This window comes from Papio anubis, chromosome 1 (genome assembly GCF_008728515.1).
Source record: "Papio anubis isolate 15944 chromosome 1, Panubis1.0, whole genome shotgun sequence".
Classification (NCBI taxonomy): domain Eukaryota; kingdom Metazoa; phylum Chordata; class Mammalia; order Primates; family Cercopithecidae; genus Papio; species Papio anubis.
Genome location: NC_044976.1, coordinates 125,146,071 through 125,167,674, shown reverse-complemented (window position 1 = coordinate 125,167,674; position 21,604 = coordinate 125,146,071). Strand labels below are relative to the sequence as shown.

Here is a 21,604-nt window from a genome sequence, read left to right as displayed (position 1 = left end):
CACTCCAGCCTGGGCAACAGAGCAAGACTCCATCTCAAAATAGATGAGGTTTCCCTATGTTGACCAGGTTGGTCTCAAACTTCTGGCCTCAAGCCATCCCTCACCTTGGCCTCCCAAAGTGCTGTGATTACAGGCATGAAGCCACTGCACTCAGCCAAGAAATGGAATTCTAAAAAATGGTCAAGTAAGCCTCAGGAAAACAGAGAAACAAAAACTATAGAACAGACAAAAAGTAAAATGTTCTGTATTTGGACTGGGTCAATGTTACTATCCTGGTTGTGATAGTTTTTGTAAGATGTTACACTAGGGAGAAACTGGATAAAGAGTATATGGGATCTTTCTGTATTGTTGTTACAATTGTACGTGAATCTGCTATTAATCTCAAAATAAAAAGTGTAATAAAAAAGCATTTTTAGCTTGTCAGCAGTATAAAAATGGGCAACAGGCCATATTTGAATCGCTGGCCAAAGTCTATGATACTTTTCCTGATCCTTTGTTAGTTATATTATTGCAAATATCTTCTCCCAGTTCTCAGCTTGAATTTATCTTCCTTTATATATCAACTTTCAAAGAGGTGGTCTTTATTTTAACTTATCCATCTTTGTTTTTCACCTGATGCTTTATGCCTTGACAAATCTTATCTGAGATCATATCTAGTAGGACATCTGATAAGATCATCTTCACTGAGATCAAAAAAATATTCGACTACGTTTCTTCTAAGTTTTTAAGTTTTGCTTTTCATTACCAAGTTTATAATCCACCTAGAATTTTTGTGCATGGGATAAGGTAAGGATACAATTTCATAGTTTTCTTCATGAATAAGCAATTGTCCCAGTTCAATTTACTGAAGTGTGTACCTTTCCCCAGAGATCTACCACTCTACCTGAATAATAGTTTCTGTGTACGAATGAGCCTCTTTTTGAGTTATCTATTATATGTTATTGGTCAAACTGTCTGGCCCTAAGCCAATACAGCTGGTCTTCTATATCTGTGGTTTCTACATCCACAGATTCAACAAATATTAAAAAAAAATTCAGGGCCAGGCGCAGTGGCTCACGCCTGTAATCCCAGCACTTTGGGAGGCAGAGGCGGGTGGATGACCCGCATCAGGAGTTCGAGACCAGTCTGGCCAACATGGCGAAATCCCGTCTGTACTAAAAATACAAAAACTAGGCGGGCATGGTGGCAGGTGCCTGTAATCCCAGCTACTCGGGAGACCAAGGCAGGGAGAACTGCTTGAACCCAGAAGGCAGAGGTTGCAGTGAGCCGAGACTGCGCCACTGCACTCCAGCCTGGCGAGTGAGTGAGACTCCGTCTCAAAAAAAAAAAAAAAAAAATTCAGGCAGGTTGCGGTGGCTCACACCTGTAATCCCAGCACTTTGGGAGGCCAAGGCAGGCAATTACTTGAGGTCAGGAGTTGGAGACCAGCCTCGCCAACATGATGAAACGCCATCTCTACAAAAATACAAAAATTAGCCGGGAATGGTGGTGTGTGCCTGTAATCCCAGCTGCTTGGGAGGCTGAGGTAGGAAAATCGCTTGAACTCAGGAGGCAAAGGTTACAGTGAGCCGAGATCACACCACTGTACTCCAGCCAGGCGAAAGAGCAAGACTTTGTCTCAAATAAAAACCAAAAAAAAGTGAAAGTTTTGTTTTTTTGGTGGTTTTTTTTTTGTTTTTTTTGTTTTTTTTTTTAGAGAAAGGGTTTCACTCTGTTGCCCAGGCTGGAGTGAAGTGGCATTATCATAGCTCACTACACCTCCCAGGCTCAAGTGATCCTACCACCTCAGCCTGCTAAAGCGCCTGTAGGCGTGAGCCCTTGTGCCTGGCTAGATTTTTTTTTTTTTTAATTTCAATAATGTCAACTTTTTTTTTTTCTTTTTTGAGATGGAGTCTCACTTTGTTGCCAGGCTGGAGTGCAGTGGCATAATCTCAGTTCACTGCAACCTCCCAGGTTCAAGCAATTTTCCTGCCTCAGCCTCCCAAGTAGCTTGGGACTACAGGTGCATGCCACCACGCCTGGCTAGTTTTTCTTCTTTGTTGTTGTTGTTAGAGACGGAGTTTCACCATATTGGCCAGGCTGGTCTCGAACTCCTGACCTTGTGATCCGCCCACCTCAGCCTCCCAAAGTGCCAGGATTACAGGTATGAGCCACTGCACCCAGCCTTTTTTTTTTTTTTGATACAGAGTCTTGCTCTGTTGCCCAGGCTGGAGTGCAGTGGCGCAATCTCAGCTCACTGTAACTCCGCCTCCGGGGTTCAAACAATTCTCCCTGCCTCAGTCTCCCAAGTAGCTGGGATTACAGGCACTCACCACCATGCCCGGCTAATTTTTGTATTTTTTAGTAGAGATGGGGTTTTGTCATGTTGGCCAGGCTGCTCTTGAACTCCTGACTCAGATGATCTGCCCACCTTGGCCTTCCAAAGTGCTGGGAATACAGGTGTGAGCCACCGTGTCCGGCCATTAATGTCTACTTTCTACTTGGATTTCAAAATTACCTACTTCTTCAATCAACTCTTAGCTTATTAATATTCAACCTTTCTTCTTTGCTCCTCTAAGGTTGGACGAACCTCTAAATATTGCCTTCACTATATCCCGAAACTTTTCAGGGGTAGTATTTTCCTCATTATTCAGTTCTAAGTGTTTTTAAGTTTCTTTATAATTTCTTATTTGACCCATGTGTTGTTTACATAGGAATGTTTTTAAATGTCCACATGTATGGAGATTTTGTGTTCAGATTTTGTGTACTTATTTCTAATTCAAAAGCAGTGGGAACACTGGAAAATCATCTTTATCCCAGGAGAAAAAAAAAGGTGAGAGCCATGATTCTCTTTTCCAGTATCTGGTTCTGGCATGACACAACTTAACTCTCACCCCAAACAACTCTAAAACTGGACAAAATAGCGGAACTCACCGTTTCCAGCATAGAACTAATGAGAGTAGATGGCAGAGGGCTGTTTCCTGAGCAAACGAAAGCACGTGAGTGCCACATTCACCCTGGCCTTCTGCCTGGGGGCATTTTCCCAAACCACAGCAAAGGGAAACAGAGCCCAAGCAGAAAGTAGCTGTCTCACTGGGCAGCAACAGAGTCTGGGTGGCAGGAATCTGGGGACGGAGGACCAAAGAGGAAGGAGCCACACAGAAATCCAAGGAATCTAGGTGTCTACCTCAGGTCCTTGGTTGAGGCCTAAGCTGTCCGTGGTGCAGGACAAGTACCAGGAGGCCTTAAAGAGAACAGCTGCTGTGAAGGTGGGGGAGAGGGCACTGAGAGAGGACACAGATGCCGGAGGTCTCACAGTGCTGGAGACAATGGAGTTCCAACCCAGCAAGGGGGACAGACCTTGGCAAGCACCCGGAGCACTCACCTGGGACCCTACAAAAGCCAAGCCTTAGGAAAAATGATGTTACCCAAGAAGAAGGCTCACAATGAAACATTCCAATCCTAACTATGACACACACAAAAAAACCCTTAATAAGATAAAAGATCTGCTAGTAATTTAATCTTTGCTAGAAAAATTTCAACACCATTTAGAGGACAATAACATAAGTCTCCACAATATAGCATCCATAATGTCCAACATACAATAAAAAATTACTATAGGCTAGGTGCAGTGGCTCAGCTCATGGCTATAATCCCAGCACTTTGAGAGGCCAAGGTGGGCAGATCACTTAAACCCAGGAGTTTGAGACCAGCCTGGGCAACATGATGAAATCCCATTTCTACAAAAAATACAAAAAGTAGCAGGGCAAGGTAGTGCATCCCTGTAGTCCCAGCTACTAGGGAGGCTGAGGCGGAAGGATGGCTTGAGCCCAAGAGGTGGAGGTTGCAGTGAGCCGTGATTGAGCCACTGCACTTCAGCCTGGGTGACAGAGCAACACCTTGTCTCAGGAAAAAACAAAAAACTATTTGTAAAAGGACCTGAAAATTTTACCCATAATCAAGGGATAAATGTCAATAGAAGCAGATTCACAAATGACTCAAATGTGGGAATTAGCAGAAAACGATTTTAAAATAACTACTATAAAAATATTATCTTAAAAAAAGAGACAAAATAGGTGAAAAGATGAAAAAGTTCAGCAGATAAATGGAAAAAAAGAATCAAATGGAAGTTGAAAAATATCTAAAATGGAAAATTCATTAGATGGGCTTAAGAGCAGATTGGACATAGGAGGAGAAAAGATCAGAGAATTCCAAAACAGGTCAGTTTGGAACAGTGGGAAAGCCTGTGACCATACACACATACTGAGACCAGTTAGCAAGGTTGTGTGAATGTCTTCAGGGGCTCAGACGGTGGGTTCAGAATAGGCAGAGGGCTGGCTTCAACTAGGATTAGTGTTCTGCAAGCTATAACCTAGTGAGAAAAGGGCAATGGAGTTAAAGGTGTTTGAACTAAGGTAGTTATTGACTACAGAATTTAGGCTAAGAGGAAAATGAAAGAACAAAGAGAATATTGAATAATGAAAAAACGGTGGGGTCAGTGGACTTTGGGTGCCTATGTGTGCCAATGCATCAACTGTTGGACTGAGGCTATAGAGCCTTGCTACTAAAATGTGGTCCCAGAGCCAGGAGCATCAGCACCACCTGAAGCTTGTGCAAATTCCCAGGCCCTACCCTACATGTACTGAGTCAGAATCGCTGAGGCTAGGACTCAGAAAGCTGTGTTCATAAACTCTTTTGTTGATTCTGATGCTTGTTAAAGCTTGAGAACCATTCTTTCAGAGTAAGAGAGCTGCAAAGACTAGGGGACAGTGCAGAGTGGGATGCTTGAAATGGTTACAGTGATGACAAGGTCTGAAATAGAGCTATGGGAATGAGAAACTGTGACCAAGTGGAAGAAAAGATCATTAAAGATACAACAATCCAGGTGGAGTGTAGTGGCTCACACCTGTAATCCCAGCACTTAGGGAGGCTGAGGTGGGCAGAGCATTTGAGGTCAGGAAGGAGTTTGAGATCAGCCTGGTCAACGTGGTGAAACCCTGTCTCTACCAAAAAACACAAAAATTAGTCAGACATGGTGGTTCACACCTGTAGTCCCAGCTGAGGTGGGAGAATCCCTTGAACCTAGGAGGCAGAGGTTGCAGTGAGCTGAGATCGCTCCACTGCACTCCAGCCTGCGTGACAGAATGAGACCCTGTCTCAAAAAAAAAAAGATACGGCTGGGCACGGTGGCTCAAGCCTGTAATCCCAGCACTTTGGGAGGCCGAGACGGGTGGATCACGAGGTCAGGAGATCGAGCCATCCTGGCTAACACGGTGAAACCCCGTCTCTACTAAAAATTACAAAAAAACCCAGCCGGGCGCGGTGGCGGGCGCCTGTAGTCCCAGCTACTCGGGAGGCTGAGGCAGGAGAATGGCGTAAACCCGGGAGGCAGAGCTTGCAGTGAGCTGAGATCCGACCACTGCACTCCAGCCTGGGCAACAGAGCCAAACTCCGTCTCAAAAAAAAAAAAAAAAAAAGATACAACAGTCCAGGAAGTAAGTGACTGGACTCTTAGACAAATCATCCATGTGGATGCTAAATCTGCATGATGATAAGACAGAAAGATAATGAGCCTGAAGCGGAAGTTTTCGGTGAAGGGCATAACACAGAGAAGAGCAGACAACTGCTACTAGGAAGGTTCCTAAGCAGTATAGTCTTACAGTTTGCCCTTTCAAAGAGGGCTTAAGAGACAAGGGAAGAGAAAGAGTTTGAAATTAGCAAAGGGAGTCACCTCTGACAATCTTTTTTTTTTTTTTTTTCCTGTTTATAGAGATGGGGTCTTGCCATGTTGGCCAGGTTGGTCTCAAAGTCCTGACTTTAAGCCATCCTCCTGCCTCGGTCTCCCAGTGTTGGGATTACAGGTGTGAGCCATTGCGCCTGGCCCACCTCTGAAAATCTATTGTAGTCAATAATTCCAACCCATCTCTCGGCCTCCACCTCCAACCTCTCTAGCTCTGTGGCTGACCTTGTTAACTGCCAGCCATATGCATGCTCTGCTTCCTTGCGGACAGAACCCCAAGTTTAGCAACAATGTGTCTATCTTTCAAAACTACATCTCTCAGCATCTGTGCACTTAAGGCCACCAGTTACAGGGATATCCAGCGAAACACAAGCAGAACTGTGGTCAGGGCTTCTGGAAAGCCTTTTAAGCGGATGCAGGCCCCTTTTGCCCTCTGCTTCTCCCCTTCTTCCTGCCTAGAACCCTGATACCACCATGGAGGCTCCAGAGCAACCCTGGACTCCCTACCTCCTGACTTCTACAGAAAAGAAAAACAAATCGCTAACTTGTTTTTTTTTTTTTTTTTTTTGAGACGGAGTCTCGCTCTGTCGCCCAGGCTGGAGTGCAGTGGCCGGATCTCAGCTCACTGCAAGCTCCGCCTCCCGGGTTCACGCCATTCTCCGGCCTCAGCCTCCCGAGTAGCTGGGACTACAGGCGCCCGCCACCTCGCCCGGCTAGTTTTTTGTATTTCTTAATAGAGACGGGGTTTCACCCTGTTAGCCAGGATGGTTTCGATCTCCTGACCTCGTGATCCGCCCGTCTCGGCCTCCCAAAGTGCTGGGATTACAGGCTTGAGCCACCGCGCCCGGCCGCTAACTTGTTTAAGCCACTGTTGTTCAGATTTCCTCATATGTGCAGCCAAGTCAGCTTCTAGCACTAACACTTCAGGCTCTGGAATGGGATCTTTTTCTCCTGGTTCACCTCTGTGTACCGAGAACGGGCCCTCCTCCTTTTGAGGGAAGTCCCCAGGGGTTAGTTATGGACCTTATCTTCTCCGCCTGCAGAGGCAGCCTCCACCATTAACTGCCCCTCATACCTCATATTTGGCAATGTTTATCTTCCTGCCAGGAAGAACTGGATTTTATTGACTTTTGTCTTATACTTCACACCAGCAGCCAGAACAAGGCTGTACAAACAGTAGACACTCAATGTCTGCTACATTAACAAGGAAAACCTAAATTTCAATATTCCAGGTTGTAAAAGCCCTTACTAAATTGCCTAATGACCCTTTTTATCCTTGCCAAAAATATAGTCTCCTTAATTTACAAATTCCAAGTTTTCTGCATCTGACCTTACTTCTGACTGTTAAAGGCCATAAAAGTTCCCTGATTTCACCCAAGACCCTGCCTGCTTTTCCACAGTCAGACTGGACTGGAGGTGGATGAAAGCACTGAAAGCAAAGTCAGCCGCACTCCAAAGGGTGAAAAGGGAACGCCCCAGAGCAGAAAGGCCAGAAGACATACCAGTGGCACCCGGGGCTGCTGTATCACATCAGGGGTCCTCTTGGGGGGCCTTCTGCTTGTATTCACGAACAGTTTTCGCTTGTGGAAGAGTTTGCCATTCAGCTCCTGGATTGCAAGTGTCACTTTCTGCATGGAGCCCAGATCTACAAATGCAAAGCTGAAAAGGGAAGAGAGAGAGGGCGGCTTTGAGCACATCTCCAGAGAAGCCCAGAGCTGCAGGGAGGCACCAAGCCTGAGCTGGAAGGGCAGTGTCCTCTCTCTCTGCAGTGACAGAATACGAACAAGCAGGCTACAAGTATGTCCAGACTTGGGCCTGCGCCACTGTGAGATACTGTCATGGGCCTCTAAGGAGCAGAAGAAATGAGCTGACTTTCACTATGCAGCATATGTCTATGACTTTGAGTTTCATTAATACTACTGCCCCAAAAGTTCAAAGCAAGCCAGGTGTGGTGGCTCACCTCTACAATCCCAGCACTTTGGGAGGCCAAGACAGGAGGATCACTTGAGTCCAGGAGTTCCAGACCAGCCTGGGCAACATGACAAAACCCCATCTCTACAAAAAAATACACTAATTAGCCAGATGTGGTGGTGTACACCTGTAGTCCCAGCTACTTCGGAGGCTGAGGTGGGAGGACTGCTTGAGCCTGGGAGGCAGAAATTGCAGTGAGCCGAGACTATACCACAGCACTCCAGCCTGAGCAACAGAGTGAGACCTTGTCTCAAACAAACAAATGTTTAAACCACTTTTTACTGCCTTGAAAACAAGAAAGGGAAAATATAAGTAGGTCTGGTTTTCAGGAACAACTAAGGCTGAGGGTGGTATAGTAACTTATCTCAAGTCACAAAACACAGCAAGGGCATGACCAAATATATACCCAGGTCTCTGGACTTCTAAGCCAGGATTTTGTTGATAAGACAGTATTCGCTGCTGGGTCAGAGGGTTAAATATGGAAAGGGGGTTTCCCAAATGTTCCTTTGCCAAGTCAGAGTGGGTGTGGATGCGGCGGTTGCTGGGCTAGTCTGCAACGTGAGTGCATCAGCAAAATGAACAGGGAGGAAAGGAGCTGCTTCCCAAAGAAAACAAAGGAAGAACAGTCATTACCATTTGCAGCCATTCTGGATTTTGTGGACATCAAGAGGGTTGAAGTCCTTTAGAAGGTACAGAATTTCTTCCTACAACACCAGGGTTTAAAAGAGAGAGACCCAGAGACATAACTTACAAACAGTTCTCAAGGTTTCAGATCCCCAGACAGCAAGTCTGGATCCAATTTAACCCATACTTAATGAGGATCTATTATGCGCTGTATGTGCCAGGTTTTGTAGGATACACAAGAAAGGCCACAGCCCTGTCTTCAGTGAAGCTCACCAGTCAAGCAGGGATGCAGACAACACAATCAAGTAAACAGACCATTTCATCACTGCACATACAGCTGGCTATGGGCGCACACGTCCTGTCATTTAATCCAGATTTGGAGGGAAAGGAGGTGGTCAGGGCATGCTCCCAGGAGGAAGTGACTTCCGAAGCTTTGCAAGTACCTCCTCCTCACTGCTTCTCAACCCTGCCTGGCCTCTGCCCAGGGATATGGTTCCCTTCCTCTTCCCCAGACACTTCCCCACACCCTTCTTAACTCCTCTCCTAGTCTGCCCTCAGGCCATCTTCCTCACCCCATCCCCTGCTCCCCATCCTGCTCCACGGGCTTGGGTTGCTGTCTACACAAAGGCATCAACCTCCCCTGCTTTATGATAATGTCTATGCCACCCTGAGGCCTTTTCGAGCTACACCCTATTTTTTCTCTTTTCTGCCAAACTTGTAGAAAGAGCCGTCTCCACCTAATGCCTCCGTTTCCTCCCTGCCCACTCCCTTCTGACTGCCTGCGCCAGGCTGGTTCCAGCCCTACTGAAATGCTTCCTTGCAGGTCACAGACGTGCGCTTGCTGCCCACTGTGATGGCTTCACTTCAGGCTTCAGCTCTTTCAACTCCTGCCTGTACCCCTCAATACTTCCTCCTTCCTTGGCTTCCCCACAAGAGTGTTAATGATTATAACATTTCACAACCATGATGAAAACCAATTTTTCTCTGGAAAACTCTATTTTGGAAAAAATTTATATTTATACCATCTTCCAAGGTCACTTTGTTGGCTCAAGAAAATAGAAATGCATTAGGTATAACTCATTTTTCTCAGTCTTCATGTTTATACTATGTTTATATTCAAATTTTCTAATTTGCTTTATCTTAAATATTTAATGTTTATTACACATGAATCTACAAGATGCTGAGCAACAAGCAATTTGTGAGAACGAGCAATGTGTGCTTAGCATTTTCAGTTTACCAAGCACTTTCATATCCTTTATTCCATTTGGTTTTCACAACCACCCTATAAAGTACACATTATTACTACACTCATTGCACAGAGGCATAAAATAAGGATCAGAGAGGTTAAATGATGTCTCTACGGCTATATAGCCAATTTAGAAACAGGACTTGAACTCCAGACTCTGAACTTCAAATCCTACATTTTTTTTTCCATTATATAGTGCAAAATCATAGTTTTCTTCTCAGGTTTTACTATTGTTAAAATAAAATAGAAAACGAATATTTTGGCAGGTATCAGGAAACCATAACCTTGGGCCAAATCCAGTCCACCACCTTTTTTTGTAAATAAAGTTTTACTGGAACACAGCTATGCACATCCATTCGCTCATTGTCTACAGCTGCTTTCAGGTTACAATGGCCTTCAACGCATAAAGTATTTACTATGTGGCCGGGCACAGTGGCTCAAGCTTGAAATCCCAGCACTTTGGGAGGCTGAGGTAGACGGATTGCTTGAGTCCAGAAGTTCAAGACCAGCCTGGGCAACATGAGACCCTGTCTCTACAAAAAATACAAAAAATTAGCTGGGCATGGTGGTGCATGCCTGTAGTCCCAGTTACTCAGCAGGCTGAGGTGGGAGGATAGATTGAGCCCAGGAAGTAGAGGTTGCGGTGAGCTGAGATCATACCACTGGACTCTAGCCTGGGCAACACAGCAAGACCCTGTCTCAAAAAAAAAAAAACCAAAACAAAACAGGAAAACAAAACAACAAAAAGCATTTACTATCTGACCCTTTACAGAAAAAGTCTGCAAACCCTTGTGCCACAGCAATGGTTCTCTATTTCGACTACAGACAACATTCAGTTGGGGAGTAAATACTTTTTCTCTTTTAATTACCAATGCAACACCTAGCCCACTCCAGGTATACAAAACCAGAATTGCTGGGGTTGGGACTAAGGCATCGGTGTTTTTTAAGAAGCTCCCCAGATGATTTCAATACACAGCCAAGACTGAAAACGAAAATGACTGTTCCATGGTTTCAGATTTAGGAAGCACGAGTTTCCAGAAAATGTGCCTGAGGGTGAGAGAAGAATCTCCCTCGCTCCCCACAACATACACACACAAATACTAAAAACCCAATGACATCTTTTCATCCACGGAATTTCTTATTTTCTTTTTTTTTTTTTTTGAGACAAGAGTTTGCTCTTGTCGCCCAGGCTGGAATGCAAAGGCGCAATCTCAGCTCACTGCAATCTCCGCCTCCTGGGTTCAAGCAATTCTCCTGCCTCAGCCTCCCAAGTAGTTGGGATTATAGGCACCCACCACCATGCCCGGCTAATTTTTTGTGTTTTTAGTAGAGACAGTGTTTCACCATGTTGGTCAGGCTGGTCTTGAACTACTGACCTCAGGTGATCCGTCCGTCTCAGCCTCCCAAAGTGCTGGGATTACAGGCGTGAGCCACTGCGCCCGGCCCATCCATGGAATTTCAATCAGTGTTATCAGTAAGGGTGCCCCATCAGCAGATGCTGCTACAGTTGATAGTTATCACTAGGAATTTCTAAAATCTGAAAGCATGCCCTAATTTTGACATTTTTTCCTGCCCCTTAACAGTTTAATTTGTTTATTTAAAAATGTTTTGATCGGCTGGGCACGGTGGCTCACATGCCTGTAATCCCAGCACTTTGGGAGGCTGAGGCAGGCAGATCACAAGGTCAGGAGATTGAGACCATCCTAGCTAACACGGTGAAACTCCATCTCTACTAAAAATCCAAAAAGAAATTAGCCGGGTGTGGTGGGGGGCGCCTGTAGTCCCAGCTACTCAGAAGGCTGAGACAGGAGAATGGCATGAACCTGGGAGGTGGAGCTTGCAGTGAGCCAAGATTGTGCCACTGCACTCCAGCCTGGGCAACAGAGCAAGATTCCACCTCGAAAAAAAAAAAAAAAGGTTTTGATCAATTATAGATATGAAAGGAGGCTTGCTACATTAAGCTAAAATTGCCTCATGCCCCGTAGGGAATTCTACATCTCATTTTAAATCATAAAAGTAACTTACCAGGATTTTTTAAAATTACAAAGACATTGAATGTTTATTGTAGAATTTTTTTAAAAAAACACAGATAAGCAAACTAGAAGTATTGTTCATAATCCTGCCGCCAAAATATGAACACTTCACATCTACTATAAATATCATGAAATCATACTGTACCTTCTGCTTTGTAACCTATTTCACTTAAAGACACATCCCTTTCAGTCAATCACCGCCAACCACATGGTTTAAAGGATCTATAGCCTGCTATTAGTTAAGGCACCAGCATTTATGGACCACTGTCTCTGTGCCAGACACGCAGAAGGTTACTGCAGTCACCTAAGTGCTAAGTAATTTCATGCCAATCCAACTGGCAGCAATTTAACAGTTGGGAAACACCAAGCATTCATGACAGAGGAACCCTGTGCTGCTGGTGGGAGTGCAAGTCAGTCCCCTTCCTGGTCCAGCTGTGAGGACCATGTGGCCCAGATGCCCCCCACCTAGGTACAGGCCCCAGAGGCACTCACACCTCGCACACCGATACGCGTACAAGCTGGTTCACTGAAGCTCTGCTTAAGGTAGCAAAACCTAGAAAAATATTAGTTTGAACCATGTGAAATTGATGATTTTGCAGATTAAAAAAATGGTCCAAGCCGGGCACAGTGGCTTAGGCCTGTAATCCCAGCACTTTGGGAGGCTGAGGTGTGCAGATCCCCTGAAGTCAGGAGTTCCAGACTAGCCTGACCAACACATCTACTAAAAATACAAAATTAGCCAGGGATGGTGGCGGGTGCCTGTAATCCCAGCTACTTGGGAGGCTGAGGCAATCCCTTAAACCCCGGGAGGCGGAGGTTGCAGTGAGCCGAGATTGCATCACTGCACTCCAGCCTGGGCAACAAGAGCAAGATTCCATCTCAAAAAAAAAAAAAAAAAGGTCCAATACCAGCTATTTCATATGATACAACCTAAGAACTGGAATGTCTATTTGCAGGTAAACATACTGTGGTAGGTTCATACAAAGGAATATTGTAACAGCTGAAATTTCTGCCTAGAGCTGCACATGCCAACACGGACATGATCAAAGCAAGCCACAAACACACAGACAGAAGGTGAGGGATCAACAACCACCTGCCCAGCACCTCAGCTCCCTGCTTTCCAGGGAACACCCCAGACATGGTCATTCCCAATGCCTACCCCCAAATGACAGCTTTGAACCCCGCACTCTCTGACCCCCTCCTATCTTTCCTGCTCACACCTCTGGTTCTCCAACTCCTTTCCTCCGTACTGGGACCCTTCAGACTCCACCGCTTTCCACCCTCCTGCAAACCCCTGACTCTGACCCTTTTCTCCTAACCGTCCTGCCCCACCCGAACCTACAATGTTCTTGCTGTGCTTTTTTTTTTTAGTCAGGGTCTGGCTCTGTTGCCCAGGCTGGAGTGCAGTGACATGATCTTGGCTCACTACAGCCTCTGCCTCCCAGGCTCAAGCCAACCTCCCACCTTAACCTCCCAAGTAGCTGAGATTACAGGCATGCGCCACCAGGCCTGGCTTATTTCTGTATTTTTCATAGACACGGGGTTTTGTCATGTTGCTCAGGCTAATCCGAAACTCCTAACCTCAAGCAATCCACCTACCTGGGCCTCCCAAAGGGCTGGGATGACAGGCATGAGCCACCATGCAATGCTCCTGGCCCCGTGCTGTGCTCACTAACCAGCTTAGGTGCCTGGGTCTGTCACTGCAATCACTACCTGGTGTCCAGTACTTCATGGCATTCCTACTACCTATTCCTCCTCATCATACCCCCACTCTCCCAGAAAAAACTACTGTACACACTTTGCACATCCTTTCTATTCAGCAGAGAACCCTGATTTTTATTTCACTAAGAGAAGCAACCAAAGGGGAACTTTCATTCTCCCACCACCCCCGCATCTGTACTCATCCCTCTACGTGGAAGAGCTCTCCCTGCCCCGATCCCTTCCTTCCCACCTTCTCGAGGCCTCTGCCGCTAAATCAGCTCCTCTCTTTCCAGCATCAGTTTCCCTCTCCATTGGATGAGCATACGAATTCGCCATGTTAATACTTATTACACATAACATCTCAGACCCCTTACACCCCTCCAGCTACTACTCTATCTCCCTACTCTTCTTTTTGACTAAAATCCTTGAAAAAGTCATCAACGCTATCTTCACTTCCTCTTACTCTTTCATTCAATAGATACTTATTAGGTGCCCACTCTGTGCTAGAAATGTGTTAGGTGCAGAAAGCAGAGCCCTCCTGGGCTCATCTTTTATGGGGAAGAGATCATCACTAAGAGGAGTAAGTAGCAGGTGGCAGGGCATGGTGGCTCACGCCTGTAATCCCAGCACTTTTGGAGGCTGAGGCAGGCAGATCACCTGAGGTCAGGAGTTTGAGATCAGCCTGGCCAACAAGGTGAAATCCCATCTTTACTAAAAAAATACAAAAATTAACTGGATGTGGTGGTGGGTGCCTATAATCCCAGCTACTCGCGAGGCTGAGGCAGGAGAATCGCTTAAGGAGGCAGAGGTGGCAGTGAGTCAAGATCGCACCATTGCATTCCAGCCTGGGTGACAAGAGCGAAATTCCATCTCAAAAAATAAAAAAATAAGAGGAGTAAGTAGCAGGTGTGGTGAGTTCAATGGTGGAAAGTATTAAGGAGACATAGAGCAGGAAGGACAGGAAGAATGGGGGCTGCAACTGAGGGAGAAGAGCCAGGGAGGGCCTCTGAGAAGGCCACCTCCGAAGCAGAGCAGTGAGCAGAGGAAACTGCAGGTGCAAGGCCCTACGGCAGGTTCTGGGCTGAGCAAGGCCAGAGAAGCTGCTGTGGAGCAAACAAGGAAGAAGGCAGGAGTGAGGCAGGCACAGGGAGTGGTTCACGCAAGACCACAAGGGACTCTGCTCTTCCTAAATAAGAAGGGAAGCCACTGGAGGCTTCTAAGTGGAGCGGGGCCAAGACCTGCTTGCCACTGTATGGGGTCACTCTGGCTGCTATGTTAAGATTAGACTGCAGGGGAGCAAGGCAGAAGCAAGAAGAGCGGGCTGGGTGTGGTGGCTCATATCTGTAATCCCAGCACTTTGGGAGGCCGAGGCAGGCAGATCACTTGAGCCCAGGAGTTTGAGACCAACCTGAGCAACACGGCGAAATCCCATCATAAAAATTAGCCAGAGGCTGAGCCCAGCACTCTGGGAAGCCAAGGTGGGCGGATCGCCAAGGTGGGCGGATCATTTGAGGTCAGGTGTTCGAGACCAGCCTGGCCAACCTGGTGAAGCCCCATTTTTAGAAGCCCTCTACTAAAAACACAAAAATTAGCCAGGCGTGGTAGTGCACGCCTGTAACCCCAGCTACACAGGAGGCTGAGGCAGGAAAATCGCTTGAATCCGAGAGGCAGAGGTTGCAGTGAGCCGAGATCACGCCGCTGTACTCCAGCCTGGGCAACAGAGTAAGGCTTCGTCTTAAAAAAATAAATACATAAATAAATAAAAAAGCTGGGTATGGTGATGTGTTCCTGTGGTACCAGCTACATGGGAGGCCGAGGTAGAAGGCTTGCTTGGGCCCGGGCGCTCAAGGCTGCAGTGAGCCATAACTGCACCACTGCATTCTAGCCTGGGTAACAGAGCAAGACCCTGTCTCAAAAAAAAAAAAAAAGACAAATGAACTAAGATCCCTGGCAGTAATCTAGATGGGACAGCAGTGGGTTGGCCGGGGTGCAAGCAGCGGCGTGACAACAGGTGCCAGGTTCTGGATGTAGGTAACTTTTTGTTATGAAATAATTCCAAACATACACAGAAGTAGAGAGTACAATAAACTCCCACAAGCCCATCACCATGCTTCAACCAGCACCCCCATTCTGTGTGTTTCCCGTCTCTCCACCCCTTATTCACCAGTGTCTTAGAGAATCCCAGGCATTCTGTCATCTCACCCTTAAATACTTTAGCCTACTCCTCAAAGAGGCATTTTCTCACTAGACACACCATTATCAAGCTAAGAAAAACAATAATGTCTTACTATCAACAGGTAAACCTCACCAATTGTCTCAGAAATGTCTTTTTGTGGTTGTTTTTTCCAAAACAGGATCAAGACAAAGGCTAATCATTGTATTTCACTGTCATTTCTAAGTCTCTTCTATTTTATTTTATTTTTGAGACAGAATCTTGCTCTGTCACCCAGGCTGGAATGCAGTGGCGCGACCTCAGCTCGCTGCAACCTCCGCCTCCCAAGTTCAAACAATTCTCCTGTCTCAGCCTCCCGAGTAACTGGAATTATAGGCACCCACCACCATGTCTGGCTAATTTTTGTATTTTTAGTAGAGATGGGGTTTCACCATATTGGTCAGGGTGACCTGTCTTGGCCTCCCAAAGTGCTGGGATTACAGGCACGAGCCACCACACCCAGCCCCTAAGTCTCTTCCAAATCTCCTTAAATCTCTATCAGATCTACTTCAATTTTTCCACGACTGACTTGTTCTGGAAATCAGGTCAGCTGTTCTATAGACAAGAGTGCTACTGCTTTATGGTGGCATTGTTATTTTTTTATTTTTAGGTTTTCTTTTTTTTTAATTATTATACTTTAAGTTCTAGAGTACATGTGCACAATGTGCAGGTTTGTTACATATGTATACATGTGCCATGTTGGTGTGCTGCACCCATCAACTCGTCAGCACCCTTCAACTTGTCATTTACATCAGGTATAACTTCCAGTGCCATCCCTCCCCCCTCCCCCCTCCCCACAATAGGCCCCAGTGTGTGATGTTCCCCTTCCCGTGTCTAAGTGATCTCAATGTTCAATTCCCACCTATGAGTGAGAACATGCGGTGTTTGGTTTTCTGTTCTTGCGACAGTTTGCTGAGAATGATAGTTTCCAGCTGCATCCATGTCCCTACAAAAGACACAAACTCATCCTTTTTTATGGCTGCATAGTATTCCATGGTGTATATGTGCCACATTTTCTTAATCCAGTCTGTCACTGATGGACATTTGGGTTGATTCCAAGTCTTTGCTATTGTGAATAGTGCCACAATAAACATACATGTGCATGTGTCTTTACAGCAGCATGATTTATAATCCTTTGGGTATATACCCAGTAATGGGATGGCTGGGTCATATGGTATTTCTAGTTCTAGATCCTTGAGGAACCGCCATACTATTTTCCACAATGGTTGAACTAGTTTACAATCCCACCAACAGTGTAAAAGTGTTCCTATTTCTCCACATCCTCTCCAGCACCTGTTGTTGCCTGACTTTTTAATGATTGCCATTCTAACTGGTGTGAGATGGTATCTCATTGTGGTTTTGATTTGCATTTCTCTGATGGCCAGTGGTGATGAGCATTTTTTCATGTGTCTGTTGGTTGTATGAATGTCTTCTTTTGAGAAATGTCTGTTCATATCCTTTGCCCACTTTTTGATGGGGTTGTTTTTTTCTTGTAAATTTGTTTAAGTTCTTTGTAGGTTCTGGATATTAGCCCTTTGTCAGATGAGTAGATTGCAAAAATTTTCTCCCATTCTGTAGGTTGCCTGTTCACTCTGATGATAGTTTCTTTTGCTGTGCAGAAGCTCTTTAGTTTAATTAGATCCCATTTGTCAATTTTGGCTTTTGTTGCCTTTGCTTTTGGTGTTTTAGACATGAAGTCCTTGCCCATGCCTATGTCCTGAATGGTATTACCTAGGTTTTCTTCTAGAGTTTTTATGGTATTAGGTCTAACATTTAAGTCTCTAATCCATCTTGAATTAATTTTCATATAAGGAGTAAGAAAAGGATCCAGTTTCAGCTTTCTACTTATGGCTAGCCAATTTTCCCAGCACCATTTATTAAATAGGGAATCCTTTCCCCGTTTCTTGTTTTTGTCAGGTTTGTCAAAGATCAGATGGCTGTAGATGTGTGGTATTATTTCTGAGGACTCTATTCTGTTCCATTGGTCTATATCTCTGTTTTGGTACCAGTACCATGCTGTTTTGGTTACTGTAGCCTTGTAGTATAGTTTGAAGTCAGGTAGCATGATGCCTCCAGCTTTGTTCTTTTGACTTAGGATTGTCTTGGCAATGCGGGCTCTTTTTTGGTTCCATATGAACACTAAAGCAGTTTTTTCCAATTCTGTGAAGAAAGTCATTGGTAGCTTGATGGGGATGGCATTGAATCTATAAATTACCTTGGACGGTATGGCCATTTTCACGATATTGATTCTTCCTATCCATGAGCATGGTATGTTCTTCCATTTGTTTGTGTCCTCTTTTATTTCACTGAGCAGTGGTTTGTAGTTCTCCTTGAAGAGGTCCTTCACATCCCTTGTAATTTGGATTCCTAGGTATTTTTTCTCTTTGAAGCTATCGTGAATGGGAGTTCATTCATGATTTGGCTCTCTCTTTGTCTGTTACTGGTGTATAAGAATGCTTGTGATTTTTGCACATTGATTTTGTATCCTGAGACTTCGCTGAAGTAGCTTATCAGCTTAAGGAGATTTTGGGCTGAGATGATGGGGTTTTCTAAATATACAATCATGTCATCTGCAAACAGGAACAATTTGACTTCTTCTTTTCCTAACTGAATACCCTTGATTTCTTTCTCTTGCCTGATTGCCCTGGCCAGAACTTCCAACACTATGTTGAATAGGAGTGGTGAGAGAGGGCATCCCTGTCTTGTGCAGGTTTTCAAAGGGAATGCTTCCAGTTTTTGCCCATTCAGTATGATATTGGCTGTGGGTCTGTCATAAATAATTCTTATTATTTTGAGATACATTCCATCAATACCGAATTTATTGAGAGTTTTTAGCATGAAGGGCTGTTGAATTTTATCAAAGGCCTTTTCTGCATCTATTGAGATAATCATGTGGTTTTTGTCTTTGGTTCTGTTTATATGCTGGATTATGTTTATTGATTTGCGTATGTTGAACCTGCCTTGAATCCCAGGGATGAAGCCCTCTTGATCATGGTGGATAAGCTTTTTGATGTGCTGCTGGATTCGGTTTGCCATTATTTGATTGAGGATTTTTGCATCGATGTTCATCAGGGAATATTGGTCTAAAATTCTCTTTTTTTGTTGTGTCTCTGCCAGGCTTTGGTATCAGGATGATATTGGCCTCATAAAATGAGTTAGGGAGGATTCCCTCTTTTCCTATTGATTGGAATAGTTTCAGAAGGAATGGTACCAGCTCCTCCTTGTACCTCTGGTAGAATTCGGCTGTGAATCCATCTGGTCCTGGACTTTTTTTGGTTGGTAGGCTATTAATTATTGCCTCAATTTCAGAGCCTGTTATTGGTCTATTCAGGGATTCAACTTATTCCTGGTTTAGTCTTGGGAGAGTGTGTCCAGGAAATTATCCATTTCTTCTAGGTTTTCTAGTTTATTTGCATAGAGGTGTTTATAGTATTCTCTGATGGTAGTTTGTATTTCTGTGGGGTTGGTGGTGATATCCCCTTTATCATTTTTTATTGCATCTATTTGATTCTTCTCTCTTTTCTTCTTTATTAGGCTTGCTAACGGTCTATCAATTTTGTTGATCTTTTCAAAAACAAACTCCTGGATTCATTGATTTTTTGGAGGGTTTTTTGTGTCTCTATCTCCTTCAGTTCTGCTCTGATCTTAGTTATTTCTTGCCTTCTGCTAGCTTTTGAATGTATTTGCTCTTCCTTCTCTAGTTCTTTTAATTGTGATGGTAAGATGTCAATTTTAGATCTTTCCAGCTTTCTCTTGTGGGCATTTAGGGCTATAAATTTCCCTCTACACATGCTTTAAATGTGTCCCAGAGATTCTGGTATGTTGTATCTTTGTTCTCATTGGTTTCAAAGAACATCTTTATTTCTGCCTTCATTTCGTTATGTACCCAGTAGTCATTCAGGAGCAGGTTGTTCAGTTTCCATGTAGTTGAGCGGTTTTGATTGAGTTTCTTAGTCCTGCGTTCTAGTTTGATTGCACTGTTGTCTGAGAGACAGTTTGTTATACTTTCTGTTCTTTCACATTTGCTGAGGAGTGCTTTACTTCCAACTATGTGGTCAATTTTGGAATAATTGCGATGTAGCGCTGAGAAGAATGTATATTCTATTGATTTGGGGTGGAGAGTTCTGTAGATGTCTATTAGGTCTGCTTGGTGCAGAGATGAGTTCAATTCCTGAATATCCTTGTTAACTTTGTCTCGTTGATCTGTCTAATGTTGACAGTGGAGTGTTGAAGTCTCCCATTATTATTGTATGGGAGTCTAAGTCTCTTTGTAAGTCTCTAAGAACTTGCTTTATGAATCTGGGTGCTCCTGTATTGGGTGCATATATATTTAGGATAGTTAGCTCTTCCTGTTGAATTGATCCCTTTACCATTATGTAATGGCCTTCTTTGTCTCTTTTGATCTTTGTTGGTTTAAAGTCTGTTTTATGAGAGACTAGGATTGCAACCCCTGCCTTGTTTCGTTTTCCATTTGCTTGGTAGATCTTCCTCCATCCCTTTATTTTGAGCCTATGTGTGTCTCTACATGTGAGATGGGTCTCCTGAAAACAGCAAACTGATGGGTCTTGACTCTTTATACAATTTGCCAGACTGTATCTTTTAATTGGACCATTTAGTCCATTTACATTTAAGGTTAATATTGTTATGTGTGAACTTGATCCTGTCATTGTGATATTAGCTGGTTATTCTGCTCGTTAGTTGATGCAGTTTCTTCCTAGCATCAATGGTCTTTACATTTTGGCATGTTTTTGCAATGGCTGGTACCAGTTGTTCCTTTCCATGTTTAGTGCTTCCTTCAGGATCTCTTGTAGGGCAGGCTTGGTGGTGACAAAATCTCTAAGCATTTGCTTGTCTGTAACGGATTTTATTTCTCCTTCACTTATGAAGCTTAGTTTGGCTGGATATGAAATTCTGGGTTGAAAATTCTTTTCTTTAAGAATGTTGAATATTGGCCCCCACTCTCTTCTGGCTTGTAGAGTTTCTGCTGAGAGATCCACTGTTAGTCTGATGGTCTTCCCTTTGTGGGTAACCCGACCTTTCTCTCTGGCTGCCCTTAACATTTTTTCCTTCATTTCAATTTTGGTGAATCTGACAATTATGTGCCTTGGTGCATAACTGGGAAAGGAGTATCTTTGTGGCGTTCTCTGTATTTCCTGAATTGGAATGTTGGCCTGCCTTACTAGGTTGGGGAAGTTCTCCTGGATGATATCCTGAAGAGTGTTTTCCAACTTGGTTCCATTTTCCCCCTCACTTTCAGGCACACCAATCAGATGCAGATTTGGTCTTTTCACATAATCCCATATTTCTTGGAGGCTTTGTTCATTTCTTTTTCCTCTTTTTTCTCTACACTTCTCTTCTCACTTCATTTCATTCATTTGATCTTCAGTCATTGATACTTTCTTCCAATTGATCGAGTCAGTTACTGAAGCTTGTGCATTTGTCACGTAATTCTCGTGTCATGGTTTTTATCTCTATCAGTTCATTTATGGCCTTCTCTGCATTGATTATTCTAGTTATCCATTCTTCCATTCTTTTTTCAAGATTTTTGGTTTCTTTGCACTGGGTATGTAGTTCCTCCTTTAGCTCTGAGTTTGATTGACTAAAGCCTTCTTCTCTCAACTCATCAAAGTCATTCTCCGTCCAGCTTTGATCCGTTGCTGGCAATGAGCTGCATTCCTTTGGAGGGGGAGATGCGCTCTGATTTTTTGAATTTCCAGCTTTTCTGCCCTGCTTTTTCCCCATCTTTGTGGTTTTATCTGCCTTTGGTCTTTGATGATGGTGACGTACTGATGGGGTTTTGGTGTGGGTGTCCTTTCTGTTTGTTAGTTTTCCTTCTAACAGTCAGTACACTCAGCTGCAGGTCTGTTGGAGTTTGCTTGAGGTCCACTCCAGACCCTGTTTGCCTGGGTATCAGCAGAGGATGCTGCAGAAGGTAGAATATTGCTGAACAGCGAGTGTTGCTGTCTGATTCTTGCTCTGGAAATTTCATTTCAGAGGTGTGCCCAGCCATGTGAGGTGTGAGGTGTCAGTCTGCACCTAGTGGGGGATGTCTCCCAGTTAGGTTACTCAAGGGTCAGGGACCCACTTGAGCATGCAGT

At 44.5% G+C, this 21,604-nt stretch overlaps 1 protein-coding gene across 4 annotated transcripts in view; it reads right to left on the bottom strand.

The window, feature by feature from the left end:
- The window catches only part of TDRD10 (tudor domain containing 10), a 55,867-nt gene that overhangs the window by 21,963 nt on the left and 12,300 nt on the right, over positions 1–21,604 (bottom strand). For 3 of the 4 annotated variants that reach the window (XM_021924291.1, XM_009182239.3, XM_003892722.5), the window contains exons 5-6: positions 8,324–8,394; positions 7,222–7,378 (exon numbers count right to left, since the gene is read on the bottom strand). In XM_021924291.1, the coding sequence (XP_021779983.1) occupies positions 7,222–7,378; positions 8,324–8,394 (228 nt within the window). The remainder of the gene's footprint in view (positions 1–7,221; positions 7,379–8,323; positions 8,395–21,604) is intronic. The other variant, XM_021924293.2, reaches the window with a different exon arrangement.